We start from the raw sequence: 14,816 nt of genomic DNA, 5'->3' as shown, positions 1-14,816 counted from the left end.
ACACACGCGCGCGCCACACGAGCCCACGCACTAAACAGAAGCAGGCTGATCCCCCGAAACAAAAAGAAAGACATGCTCCCTCAGACATTTTATCAATATTTGCTTTAATCAAGTCCTCATCGCCAATTGGACTCCACTCGGAGCAGAATGTGTGCCTACAGGAAGGGCTCTGTGTCACAGCGAGCCAAGCCTCGCAGTAAAGATCCTCAGTGTTCATTTAAACCACCTTAAAATGTATGTTGAATATTTTAACACGTGCCACTTATTATAACAGCAGGCCAGGCCACGGCAGGTGTGGGTGGATCGGCTCTGGACAACCACGCACACGCCGTTGTCGTGACCAGAGCCCAGATGCCAAGGAACGCCACTGACATTGTGTCTATTTTCCTGTCCTTCTTGGCTGTGTGTGTGTGTGCGCATGTGTGTGTGTGTGTGTGTGTGTGTGTGTGTGTGTGTGAGTGTGTGTGTGCGAGTGTGTGTCGTCGCGCAGCGGCAGACAGCTTCAGGGGAGGGGGAGGTGCGTGTGTGTGTGTGTGTGTGTGTGTGTGTGTGTGTCGTGTGTGTTGGCTGGCGTTACAGATAATGAAATGCAGCAGGGAACAAAGAGCCGGGGCCCCCATTCTCTGTGCTGCAGCTTCATTCTTACCCTCGTCACTCTATGATTCTTCCAAAGCTCTCTTTGGTGTGTATGTGTGTGTATGTGTATGTGTGTGTGTGTACTGTGTACGTTTGTGTTGTCTTGTGTTTGTTTGTACGAGGGGGTTGTTGTGCAAGTGCCTCCACACCCTCCCTCCCGTTAGTATTCTGCATGGCAGATCCCCCTAATGTAATAACTGTGTCTGCATGTCTAATTTACAGCAGGAGAGAGTAAATAGCCTGTGGTTAATTACAGTACGTGTGTGTGCGTGTGTGTGTGTGTGTGTGTGTGTGTGTGTGTGTGTGTGTGTGTGTGTGTGTGTGTGTGTGTGTGTGTGTGTGTGTGTGCATGGGTGGTGTGTGTGTCTGTCTGTGTATGTGCGCATGTGTGCATGCCTGTGTGTATATGTGCGCGTGGCTTCCCATGTGTCTACGTGTGCGTGGGCGTGTCAGAATGATTTATGAGTTGCAAATAGCTACACCAGTGGCCCGTTTCTCCTCACTTAGTTTTTAATCTGTCCTTCCATTAATTTTCCCGGAGACGTTATTATGGTTTTATAACAGTGCGTGAGCGAACCGCGGCCGTGCACGTGAGCACGTGCACGTGTTAATGAGACATAGGCAGTGGACATTTTGTGAGGGTTCGAAAGTCTCACATGGACGGAGGCATCCGGGATCAGCCCGTCCTGCACTGGCTCCCATCTCTATCTTTTCACTGTCCCTTCTCCTTCTCTGCCTTATCCCTCCTTTCCTTCCTACTGGCTTTCCTTTCCTTTCTCCGCTTCACTCACACCCTTCATTGAGAGCCACGGTGAACACAGATGTTTATTGACAGTACACGGTAGAACATGGAAACAGCAGGTCAATCCGTTTAGCCCAAGGGCCGATACACCAATTCACCAATTTGTCAGTGTTAGTTTGAGAGAGAAAAGCAGCTAATCTCTCCTCTCTGCTCTCTATTGATCACACACTTAGACTCCACTTCTCTGTCTAAACACTATTGATTCTCTCTCTCCCTCTCTCTCTCCCCCCTGTCTCTCTTTCTTAGTCTCCCCTCAACTTCTGTCTTCTTCTCTTTCGCCCACCAAAGCTCTCAGCACATCATCTCTTCATACTGTATAGTATACTCAAGGACAGGTCTCTCTTCAGACCAAAGCCTGCATAATCTTGAATGTATGTCATTGTGTGTGATTATATTTGAGATGGATCCCAGCGTGTATCGTGAACTAAACCTTAACTGCATCCTGGAACATGATATTATGAAGGGAGATAATCCACTGAACATGGCAATTGGGAGCAAGAGAGCACATTTTTTATGTTTAGTCCCAAAGTGTCACAAATCTCCTTTATTGGCCGTCTCCATTGATTCAAGGGCTTACATGTGCTCGCGGAAGACGTGTACACTTAAGAAAAAAACACTACGTGCGACTGTGCACACTGTCACTAAGAATGTTTTTTTCAGTGTCATATCACAACAGGGAAAGCTTGCAAGGAGACAATGCCTTTGTTAAGATAAAGGATAAATAAAATTACTTAAATATAAACGCCCTAAAGCATCATCAGCTTATTGTGTTTCAGTACCTGAATGTTATTCAGGTAGTGAATTTAGCCTTGAGCTCCCCTTACTGCTCAACTGAAGCCATTACAGGCATTTGGCTGGAGACAGAAGCAGGGATGCATACAGGTGAGGTTATCTACTGGTCCATCCATGTCCAGTAAAGAAAATCTTTGTCAGTTACAAAAAACTACAACAACATGGCTTTTGCCATCAGCTGTGGTTAGATAAGTGCAAGTGGACTTAGAGCATCTCTGTAAACCAGCAACTACACATTATACTCATTAACTCGCTATGCTGTATTTCACCACTTTTGCAGATAATGTGGAATGGACTACTTTAGAACGGGTACGAGAATACTCATCACAGGGACACATTTAAGAATGTATAAGACCAATACTAACCATTCAGCTAGTGATGTCTCCAACAGTCGGTGAAGATAGCAGCGCCTTGGTGTGGAAGATGTTGAGACTGAGAGATGTTTTGGTGAGTCGAGAAGATCAGGAAGGTTTCTTTGGAATCTGTGTGTCTGTTGTAGGCCTCCACGACCCCCCCTCACGTTTTCTGTCATTAATCAAGCCACTACACCGCAGACTACACCTTCACCTCCTGCAATAGGTAAATGAACAAGAACACATGTGCAAGAGATGTTTTGATTCTTTTCTTTAAATGTATTTATTTTTGCTTTTAAGATGACATTTATATGGTTTGGACTATTATAGGACACCTCGTCCCAAAAAACATATTCTATAAAATTAACTAACTAACTACCTTACTTGTGGGTTTAAACTTCCCTACCTCCCTGTGGGTCACAATAATGACAAGAATTATCACATTTGCAACAATTGCTGAGATTTGATGTGTGCGCGACTGCGCGTGCACACATACTGGATTAAAAATAAATGGATATTTTTGTGGTTGCTCTTTTTCCCAGTGATTGTACTACTGGTGGGATTCTATGGCGTACAATTTTGACACCTGTACCCAAACATAGTGTTTGCCTGGGGGCATTATTAGGAGCTGTGGTCAGGGTGTGCTTGTACGAATTCTATTTGGGTGGTCCCTGCTGTTCTGCCTGTAGCCCTACTGCCTAAATTTTATTTTATTTCACTACATGAACTGTATCTAACTGTATGGTTACTGCAAACTTGACCTTTCATTTACCATTACGGTAACACTTTCTATGAAGCCCATGTCTATAATGCATTATAAACATACTTATAATGCATTGTAATCGGCTTATAACAATGTATGATTATAGTAAACACTACTATAACTACTCATAATGCTTTATAACAATAATAACAAATAAAGCATTTTATAATAATGTCTCGTCTAATCAGTGCATTTGTAATTTTATCAAGTTGTTGTTTACCATAGGAATTCGGAATTGGGAGGGTAATTTGTGTGTTGTGTTGTATGTGTTGTATTTATAGACCAATTATTTGTTTACTAACATTGAGCCTGGACGCACAGGTGATTGTTTCACACAATCAATTCCCAACCTGTTTCGGGGTGCACTGGTTTCAGCACACCCCAACCCCCTCTTGTGTGTGTTGGCTAGTGAGACGCGTCCTAACGAGACCTGATATAATGGGTTTCGTTGCGCGCATACTGGCTGCACGCAGCCAGTATGACGTCGTCTGTTAAGGGGTCTATAAGTGTCACTCAGAACGTGAAGGATAGGGGAGACCATCGTGTGCTCAGTATTTGAGTGAGTGGTTGGTTACAAATCTCGAATTGGTGTTTCAAATAAAGGTGGTCCTATTAATGTCGTTGTCCTGACTTCTGCAGAAGCCCATCAGTGCACTACTTAAGTTTATTTTATTCTGTTCTCACATTTTTATTTGACTTGAATGATAATATTTAGCACTTAAAGGTAAGATAAGTGATATTTTTGGTTAAAACAAAAAGTGTTTTGTTAAAAGGTTAAAGCACTATTTTCTTATGCATATGCCTACTCATTGCTACTCAGTAACAGAAGTCTCCCCATCTCCCCAGCTCTTCAATAAACAGAAAATACATTTTCAGGTGGGTTGCAAAATGTCAGCCAATCAGGAGAGAGTACCCATTTATCAGCTTCATTATAGTTTTGGAACACTATAAAAATGAAGAATGATAAATGGGTTCCATTTTTGTCTGCTCATTTATTTGTGTCATCACTTCCAATTTCACTTGTTTATTATGTATCCTGTCTCGGTTCTCTATCCTGATTGGATAGAATTGGCATCCTGAACTGCAAATGCAGTTTACTAAAGAGCTGGAGAAACGGGGAGACTCAGAATATAGAGCTATGTAACACTTATCTTACCAAAAGAAAATCACTTACCCCAGTGGCTCTCAACCTGTCGGTCGGGACCCCTAACAACATTACGGGGGTCCCCAGATGACAGTGAAGCCACAATTTAAGGATTTGATTACCTTTTTATGCCTAAAAACAAAAAAGTAAAGAAAGAAATAAGACCATTAGTGCATCAAAAGTAATCAACAAACTAGACTATAAAAACTGGTCAAACATTGGCCAAATTGTCAAATAATATAAGAGGCAATTTCTTTTTAAATAGCCAATCTACAAGCTCACAACGCCTGGCAGCAGAATCGCTATTTTCTCAATGTTTATGTGTGGAACTGACTCAAACTAAATGTAATGCCTCAATTCCTATAATTCCAAGTGCTTGTCAGGGTGGGGGGTCCCCAGTTCAAATATGATTATTTTGGGGGGTCATGGCCTGAAAAGGTTGCTACAGTAGCCTACCTGGAGTCTGCATAAATGGGTGGATACACTGCCATCTAGTGGGTGGACAATAAAAGCTATTTCAGATTGTTTGTTAATATTTGTTCAAGTGCTAATGTATCCCATGTTGTTTTTAACGTGTTTTAGCAATCATAAAATGAATATAAACAAACAATTACTTTCATAGTTTACCCATAACCAAGAAAAAAAATAAAACTACTTTATATAGTGGGCAAATTAACGTATTTTAGCTTGTTCACATAATAATAAGCCTCGTTCTCCGACAAAAATGTCAGAATACACCAGCAGTAGATATTACAGTGACCAGTGGTGTAAAGTAATTAAGTATATTTACTAAAGTAGGCCTATTGTACTTAAGTACAATTTTGAGTTATTTTTTACTTTACTGGAGTATTTCCGATTTTCAGTACTTTTACTTCTACTCCACTACATCTCAGAAGCAAATATACTTTTATTCTACTTTTTTTTCTACTTTTGCTACTTTAAGTACATTTTGATACCAATCCTTTTGTAGTTTTACTCAAGTAAATTTTGAATTCCGCACTTTTACTTGCAACAGAGTAGCCTACTTCTACATTGCAGTATTGTTACTTTTACTTAAGTAAAAAATGTGAGTACTTTTTCCACCACTGTAGGCCTACTTGGGATTATTACATCACCACGCACTTACCTTTTAGGTGTAGTTAGTGGTGTAACTTGTGTGAGCCCACAGCATGCAGCAGAAGCATTGCATCATCCATATGCTACATCATGACGCAGGTGAGAACATATTGCACTGATTGCAGGAACACACACGGGTAGATGGGCAACTGGCGGCCCGGGGGCCACATGCGGTCCCCACCTTCACTTAATGCGGCCCGCAGGTTAATATCAGAAGACTGATATATTATTGATTTCAGCTGTTACAATTCCAACCTGCTTTAATGACTTCAGTCTATATTATGTATAGACCCCTTAACAGACGACGTCACACTGATAAGAACCAGTATGCGTGCAACCAGTATGCGCTAAATGAAACCCATTCTATCAGGTCTCGCCAGGACGTGCCACACTAGCCAACACACAAGAGGGGGTTGGGGTGTGCTGAAACTAGCGCACCCCGAAACAACAGGTTGGAAATTGATTGCGTGAAACAATCACCTGCGCATCCAGTCTCAATGTTAGTAAACAATTAATTGGTCTATAGTACAATGATTAGCATTCAAATTATATTGTATTTTCTATGTCCAATGTATTTGTATTTAAGTTCATAAAGTTAACATAAGTATAACTAAATGCATTTGAAATTAAATAAAAAGCAAAAATAGCAAAAATAGCAGATCTACAAGCTCAAAACACCTTTCGAGCTTGCAGATCGGCCATTTTTGCTACTTTGTGTGACATAGAATGGCGAATTAGGGCATTCATTTACGGAAAAGGTTAAAATACGGAGATATGGTGTCTGCCCGATAGTATATGCAATGTAGCCCTCTGGAATGAGTGTGAAAAATATGGTGGCCCTCTCCATCATCAAAATTGCCCACCCCTGAGAGTAGATGAACTGGAAGTTGCTTTAATTTTATAAAGGTCAAAGGTCAGTTAGGTCACCAGCAGCAGTAGTCCAACACTTCAGAGTCTAGATATCAAAAAGGTATTAGAGACAACTGGAATCAGCCTGTGGTACTTTAGTACAATTTTGAGGTACTTTTTGTCAATACTTTATACTTGTACTCCATTTCATCTCAGAGGCAAATCAAATGTACTTTTTACTCCTCTACAATTATTTGAAAACTGTGAAATGTGAAATAGGACATTCATAATGAGTACTTTTTACCTTGGTACTGTAAGTGAAGTAAAGTATTTTGATGCCAATAGTTTTGTACTCAACCCCTTTACAGAATTTTGATTAGGCTTTTTCAGAACAAGACCAGCTAACTTCACTGCTTTAAGACTTGACTTGGTAAAACCCACAGCAACAGCTAACTCAAAGACCAAAGCTACTTCAAATTATCACAGGCCTATTTTGGCCTACTGCGTGCACACAGTGCTGCCTTTCTGTAGCGTTTTTTGGGGATAACCTTGGTTACTGGCTGGGCACTGCCATACTGGTTTGGTTATTGGATAGGAAGCACTGTAGAATTGAGATTAATTTAATTTAAACTGAAAAAATCAGGACTTGTCAGGGATTGCACTGACACTTAACAGCTCTGCTGAACATAGAGAATCATCCTTATTTAATTAACTAATTCTGGTAGGCTATTAATTTGTCACAAGCTTGTAGATAGCCACAGGACACTGATGTCAGGGCTGGATCACTAGAACTTGTAATATATGTTGTTGATGCAGCAATGACCCGTGACCCTTGTCGTAGCTCCATCAGAAAGGTGGTGTGCTCCTGAACTTGCAGGGCTGTCCAACAGCACATTCACAAACACTGGAAATTACCTTTTTTCATGTTGCGGCGTGAGAGTGAGAGATGTTCAAATGTTTCGCAGCACACAGGCCTTATATGATCGTTATATTAACGAAGTATAGCAGCCATCTGCACCATGTGTCCATTCTCATTTTTCAGAAAACATTACACAAGCATATCACTCGCCTCTTCCTTATCCTACCTTGTGTAGGCGTAGTGTTCGGCCAGACATGCCCTGGGCAGATTGTTACAGACAGGAGTGTAGGAGTCAGTCTCTGCGGGATGTAGCCTTGATTCAGAGGGAGTTTGCAGAGTATGTGGACAAGCACACAGGCTGTGATTTGGTGCATTGGGAACAAATACAGTACATGGTTGACACAGTAAAGCTGTCCTTTCTTGCCCGTCATCATCGAACACATGAGAGTTCAAGCACCAGTGAGATGAACCAGACACATATACCACCCCACACCCATACAAAACTGTTCTCTGGGCTATACAAACTGTATGAGCCACAAGCAGGACAAGACTGTTGCCTTTCTCAGTGAGACTTAACTGCCAGCGTGATGTGCGCTGTGTGTGAGTAGTACAGAGAAGGGAGAGTTTAGAGAGGTATAGGAACATGGAGGGACTTCCTCAGCCTCCTGCACCATGGGACAGGGCCAGACAGAGCCCTACAGCTAAGGAAAGGTTCGCCATAGTGTTGTAAAATAAATATAAATATTGTAGACCTGAGGTCTACAATATTTCTGTAATATAGAATGTTCATTGTTGTACCTACCAGCCTACGTTGTTTTAAACGTTATGATGCATATCCTTCTCTTACCCTAGAAGTGTATACTGTACAGGGGCATAATGAACAAGGGTTACAGTGGAGGGGGAGGATGTATTCAACTTTGTATTAGATGATGCACATCCTGCACCCACTAGCGTACAGTATTGTGGCTGATACTATTGTAACTACAGTTTGCAGTGTGATCATTTACACTGATAAGTCATGACATAACATGAAACACACACGACACGACCAAGACAAAGCACTCAGGAATTCACTTTAACAGTTTCTACTCCAAGTTATGAGTGTCGGCTGTACTTCGTCAGTTAACTATATTACCGTTTGCATTAAACAAAACATGACCTTTGGGGAATGCAGGAAAATCAGGCGTAATAATGTGTGTAAAGAAATTTTATTTTCTACTGTACAGGTCTCGTTTCCATACTGTAGCTTTAGTACATGCAGTATAGACCGCCAACGATATTAACATCAAGACCAAAGTGCTTTTGTAAGTTTCAGTCTCCCATTCATATGAAAGAAATTCATACAGCCTTGTGTTTGAAATGCTTACGCTAGTCTATTAAGACTGTGATTAATAGTCTCTTGTCCCTTCAGGTTGGGACTCTGAGGCCACAGTAATCAATACATATTCTTCCACTTGTCTCAACACTGGGTGGTTTGTCAAAACAGGCTGACACTTGGTCATTAACAGTAGACTGAGGATCGCTAACGTTCACATCTATATACAACCGGAAGCTCAATACTGTTGAGCTCAGGAGCTCCGCCTGTGATTGTGGGTGTAGTGTCAGAACTGACTCAGGCACATCTTATGCATATCCCTGCCAATAGTGTCTGAATTGAGAGGGGGGAAATATAGCGTAGATAAGTAGCCTTGTGTTAGTCCTCGATGGAGCGGATGTATCTCTCATATGCCGTCTCATCCATTAGAGCGTCAAGCTCTGCAGGCTTGGCAATGGTCATCTTCATCAGCCAGCCTGCAATATACATCAGGTTACACGTCAGAGTGGATGAAACACTGTATCCTCTAGGGGAGCAATAGTTAATCAACCTATTCAATTTAAATGGTGCGGCAGTAGCTCAGGCTGTCCCGGGTTTGATCCATGGCTACCCCCATGTTAGTGTCGACTCGAGGTGTCCTTGAGCAAGACACTTAACTAACCCCTAACTACTCCCGATAACCAAGTTGGTGCCTTGCAAGGTTTCCTCCGCTGTGGGTGTGTGAATGTGTGTGTGAATGTAATGCACATTATAAAGCTAAAGCACTTTGGAAAAACGTGCTATATAAATGCACCATTTACCATTTTAATTGTTTATCAAAACTTTTAAAATTGTAATAATCCATTTGGGGGGATTTGAAGTGTCGATTCAAAAAAACACTATTAGAATGTTTTCACATCAATTCATTGATATATAAAAAAGAAAAATAATCATCAAAAAGCACTTGATGATATATATTATATATATAAAAATAAAAAAAAAGGAAAGGCTGAATAATCGCTAAAGACAATAATCGATAGTTACAGCAGTATTTATGCTCACCATCTGTGTAGCAGGATTTGTTGACCAAGCCAGGGGTGTCTGCCAATCGTGTATTGACCTCTACAACTTCTCCAGTCAAAGGAGAGTAGAGCTCACTGGCTGCCTTCACGCTCTCCAGTGCACCAAATTCATCTGGAACAGAGGTTAACTTAATTGGCGTGATGCATAATTCGGTGCATTTAAAATCCAAGTCACAGAACAACTACAGACAGGGCACAAACCCAGAACCAGTAGAGCTGCATGGGTCACAGATGCCTTTGTAAAGAGATGCAACTGAAAATAGATCTTAATGTGATTGTAAACGTAAATTGCATTGGACTGTCACATAAAAGGTCAGAAGCAGCTTGTCCGGCGTTGCCAGGGCTAGTGCACAATGCCTGTTAACAAGCTTCGTGAGGCATCGACCGGCCTCTTCACGTTCTGGTATCCAGCATTGGCCGGGTACTCGACTGGGTACTATTAAAAACAGGTATAGCGAGTAGTACTCTGACAACAGGTACAACGTACAGGTACTGCATAACCGGGTGGGGCATGCATTCCCAACTTGCATCGTTCCTGACATGCGAGTAGTATATTAAATTGAACATTATCTGTAGATATCAAAAGCACTCAAGCCTAGAAACAATTACTCATGGATTAAAGCAAAATCAAATCTCACAACAGATTTTTTTTTGTTAGGCTAAGTGTCCTAATATACGATTTGTGCAACAGCGTGAAAGGAACTCCCACACATTAGCGCTGTGTTTCATAAACAATTAGCACAATAAGTAGAATTATGATGCTTTGGTAGCTATAAACAGCCAACCAGTTGAAGAAATTGCAGATTGATACTAAAGTCGGCCATCCCAGCCCTGACAAAAAAAGGATAGTCTTTTGTAATTTTAAACAATGCCAGAGGGTTTAACCTTTGCTTTCATGAAATATCTGAGATCATTGGGATTTTCTGGAAGATTGAAACACGCATTCTATTGCTAGTTTGACCACATCAAACACTCTTTGATCTTAAAATAACGAATAACCGAAAATAGGCTATATATAAGCTTGCGACGTGTTCTAAGCTTGTAGATGGCCTATTTTCGGTGCATGACATGTTTCCATAGAAGACGTGCTGACTTCTATGGAATCCAAATGACTGAAATCAACTGAGAACTTATCTATGAATTACTAAATAATCAGACAACCTAGTCTGAAGAAATCTCCCATAGTGTAATTTGGCCTAATCACGGCACCAGAGTTTTGTTTACCTTGTTGAGACAGCTGTGCGCCCACCTCTGGCAGTCCACAATAAACTACATCTCCCAATGCTTCCTGTAAAGGATTTGTAAGAGAGCAGTGACAAAGTTAGCCTCATTTATTCACCCTACATGATGTTTTTAACAGTTTCTGCCCTCTCGGCTTACCTGTGCAAAGTTACTGATGCCGACAGTTCCAAAACCACCCTCTTCTACTCGGATCCATTCATGTTTGTCTGTGAATTTGAGATCTGTAGGATGACAGAGCACGATTGAAAAACGAGGAGCCGTAACAAATTAAAACCGTTTTTGTTTTTTTTAAGTTGAGAACTACTGATTTAGAAGGCATTTGTAAAATAAAATCAGCATCAGATCTTAAATGGGTTAAATCGTTCAATCGTACTGTGATGATCCCTGCGCACTAACACAGACTCATTTCCTAAGATAAGATATTTACGTACTTGTCCATGTATAGACAACAATATCAGTTGCTTTTAATAAATAATTCTATGAAAATTACTTAAAATGAGAAACGTTCTCCATTACTTCTGAAAGAGCAGCTGTCCTGTATGAGGATCATGACATCACAACTTCACAAGTTAAGGAAGTTGCTAGTTGTCACTGTATTGATGTATGGTACTTTGTTATTGACCTAAAAATCCTGTACATGTTTAACACCAGCTATAATACATCCGTCTCGTATAGTTGTTAAATTAAATGTATATTGTCGATATAGTGTCCTTGTATTTCTTTACCAGGCTGGTGAACTTCACTCCTGACATAAAAAAAAACATTATTTACGGGATGTTTTCTGTATGTTGTTTCCTGTAATGTAGAATTGCCTTGTTAATGAAAGGTGCTACATAAAATTGCCTTGCCTATGTGGTGGCGGACGTATTTAGCAGTTCAATCACCGTTTTCCAAAATATACATACATATTTATGTTTATGACGAGAATGGCAAATTATAACTAACTATAATTTGATTATAATTTCATAATTTGAATTTCTGGCATTTAAAACATGTATCTGTTGCAGTGTTGAACAGACACATGAGTGTGCCTGCCTGAGTCTCTGTAATGTACACGGTTGCAATGTTTTTTTTTGTTTAGAGTTTTCAGCCTTCAGCTTTCTCAAATGTATTATTTAAAAAACAAACAAAAAACGTAAGGAGATGATGAGAAGTTGGTGGTAAGGGGTGAGATCCAAGTGACATGGTTCATGTAATGTATGGCATGCTCGTTTTCAAACGTTATGTGCAATTGATGTGATTCCAAAACTGTCAACTAGGTGCTGCAGTAACAGGATAGGTGGGCACCTGTTAAATGTACTATTTTTTGCAAAATGTTAAAAAATAAAATATTTGGAAAATGTTTTAAAGTAAAGTATACATGATTAGAACATGCTTTAACATCGACAATTAAGGTCTAATATCTATACAATTGCTACAAAATCTGTATATACGGTAATTTTGTGGCATAGAAATGGAAATTGGATTAGTTTTCATTAATTATTGCAGTAAACCATTATCGGCCCACTTACCGCTACATGGAGGTTATAAGGGAATACCTCCGTTTTATCCTACACTGTCACAATGTTATTGCAAATGCAACTAGTTTTCACGCTTTCTAAATTGACTTCTTCACAATTTACGAAATAAAAAATGACCCCGACGGGATTTGAACCCGCAACCTTCTGATCTGGAGTCAGACGCGCTACCGTTGCGCCACAGAGTCCGCTGCGATAACACTGAATTCACAAAAGATAAAGTCTACACTTTAAAGGTCAGCATGATGTTGGTGTTCGCTTTATTTGCCCACGTACTGTGAGCTTGTAGATCTGCTATTTTCATAGTATTTTTGTGAAATGGGACAGTCTGCATAATGAGTACTTTCTACTTTTAGTACTTTTAGTCCGTCAATGACTCGGACGTCCTCTTCGCTATTAGCTGAGGCTAGGCTAGCGTCATTCTAACAGAACATGTTGGCCTGCTGCTTCTTAACATTTACCTGCGAACAGTCTACTGGAAGTAACCAGAGTCCGTTGAAAAGTAGCATTAGATGTTAGCCTCAGCGCCGTGCAGGTAAACAGAGGCCGGGCTGCAGAGAGGTTAGAAGACACGCAGCGGAGCATCATTCCACATGCCGCCATTTTGTCGCGTTGTGGTGACGTTGTGTCAGCCAGGCGCGCGAGGGGAGGAGTCCTTGCTTTCTTGTTTTTTCATTCAGCCAATCGCAAGGCAGGCAGGGCGGGGCTTGGTAGAATATCATTAAATAATACGGGGAGAGTCGTCACCCGTCGCATGCGGGATGTGTCATCAGCAGCGTTGACAGATTTTGCGAGAGAAACAAGTGGCCAGGTCCGAAAAAAAAGCCCAAAAGAAACGACTAGACCAGTGGTTATCAGACTTTTTCACGTCAAGGACCCCCAAAATTATATGTATTTGGCTGCGGACCGCCGGACCCCCATCTCCAAAATATTTTGTGCCAGGGATTTTTCAAAAATAGCAGATCATTGCGCGGCACGAAGTCACGCGCTATGAGCTTGTATATCTGCTATTTTTGAATAGCCAAATATGGCTAAAGTGGTTGAAATGATTGTGACGCTATTAACACATTTTGCTGGGGACCCCCTGGTACCTCCCCAAGGAAAGGACCCCTGGGGGTCCCCGGACCCACTTTGAGAGCGGACATGGCAACACTGGTCATCATTTCAAGACAGATCACGCCCACACTGTAACTGGAGCGTAACAACAACAATCACACTTTTCCAGATGTGCAGTGATTTCATAACGACTTTTGCACAGCTGGCTGAACTCATTGTTCAGGGAGGGGCTTTTTCTTTGTCATATGAAATACATCATTTCATTTTTCATTTGGTCACAACTCACAGTAACAAGCAAATTCATGGCGCTGCTTGCTGTTGTTCCCATTGTTCCTAGTCTGCCTATCACGTTTACAGCCAGCAAGTAGAGTTGTCTCTGTCGCCCTCTTGTGTTTATCTTTGGAGAACCACTGTATTTGCCTTCAGAGCAGTGGTCATCCTGTGGGTAGGGAGGGGGGTCGGAAGTGACAATCTAAGGGCTTTTAAGACCTTTTTGATACCTAAACAAAAGAAAAAAAGAAAACCATTACTGCACCAAGAGTAATCAACAAACTCTACTATAAAAACTGGTCAAACATTGGCCGAATTGTCAAATAATATAAAATAAGAGGCAAACATTGTGAAAATAGCAGATCTACAAGCTCACAACGAGCTTGTAGATCGGTTATTTAATTCAATATTTATCTTTGGAACCGAGTCAAACAAAATGCAATGCCTCAGCTCCTCAGGGTTCCTCACCAGTTCAAATATGATTATTTTTGGAGGTCACAGACTGGAAAGGTTGAGAATCACTCACTGCTTCAGACAAGGAAAATGAGAATGATGTAGGAAGTTTATTTCTGAAGCGGGATCTTCCTCCTGTTATTCAGGCCCAATGTGTTTGCTTGTTTGTTACCCCTGAATAGAGAAAATAGTTTACTAAGTTGTCTATAGATTAATCACCATAGATCTTGACTTTATTTGAAGACTCAAAATAGATGATTAGATTGAGCAAACCCGTTTCAAGCCTTCAAATCAAATCATTAAAGTTATATAAACTGGTATGCAGTTAATTGTTCAGCTATAAACATAGATTGTTGTCTCGGCAGGCACGCAGGAGCTCAGCAGTGCACACTGCCCAGGGTAATGCATTACAGTCAGTGGTGGAAAAAGTACTACATTTGTTGTACTTGTTGTACGTAAAAGTATCAATACTGCAATGTAGAAGGAAAAAGTCCAGAATTCAAAATTTACTTGAGTAAAAGTACAAAAGTATTGGTATCAAAATGTGCTTAAAGTACCAAAAGTACTCATTATGCAGAACGTCCAATT

At 40.8% G+C, this 14,816-nt stretch overlaps 1 protein-coding gene across 1 annotated transcript; it reads right to left on the bottom strand.

Moving 5' to 3' along the window:
* Nucleotides 1-8,503: 8,503 nt before the first annotated feature.
* LOC311047199 (glycine cleavage system H protein, mitochondrial-like) lies at nucleotides 8,504-13,060 on the bottom strand. Its single transcript, XM_084059845.1, has 5 exons — nucleotides 12,911-13,060; nucleotides 11,071-11,153; nucleotides 10,915-10,978; nucleotides 9,671-9,802; nucleotides 8,504-9,105 (listed from the first exon to the last, which is right to left on the bottom strand). The coding sequence occupies exons 1-5, from the start codon at nucleotides 13,050-13,052 to the stop codon at nucleotides 9,008-9,010; spliced, it is 519 nt and encodes a 172-aa protein (XP_083915971.1). The 5' UTR covers nucleotides 13,053-13,060; the 3' UTR covers nucleotides 8,504-9,007.
* Nucleotides 13,061-14,816: the final 1,756 nt, after the last annotated feature.

Source organism: Gymnoscopelus microlampas, assembly GCF_963454915.1.
Source record: "Gymnoscopelus microlampas genome assembly, chromosome: 6".
Taxonomy (NCBI): Eukaryota; Metazoa; Chordata; class Actinopteri; order Myctophiformes; family Myctophidae; genus Gymnoscopelus; species Gymnoscopelus microlampas.
Note: the sequence above shows the minus strand (reverse complement) of the source record. Positions and strands in the feature narration are given on the sequence as shown.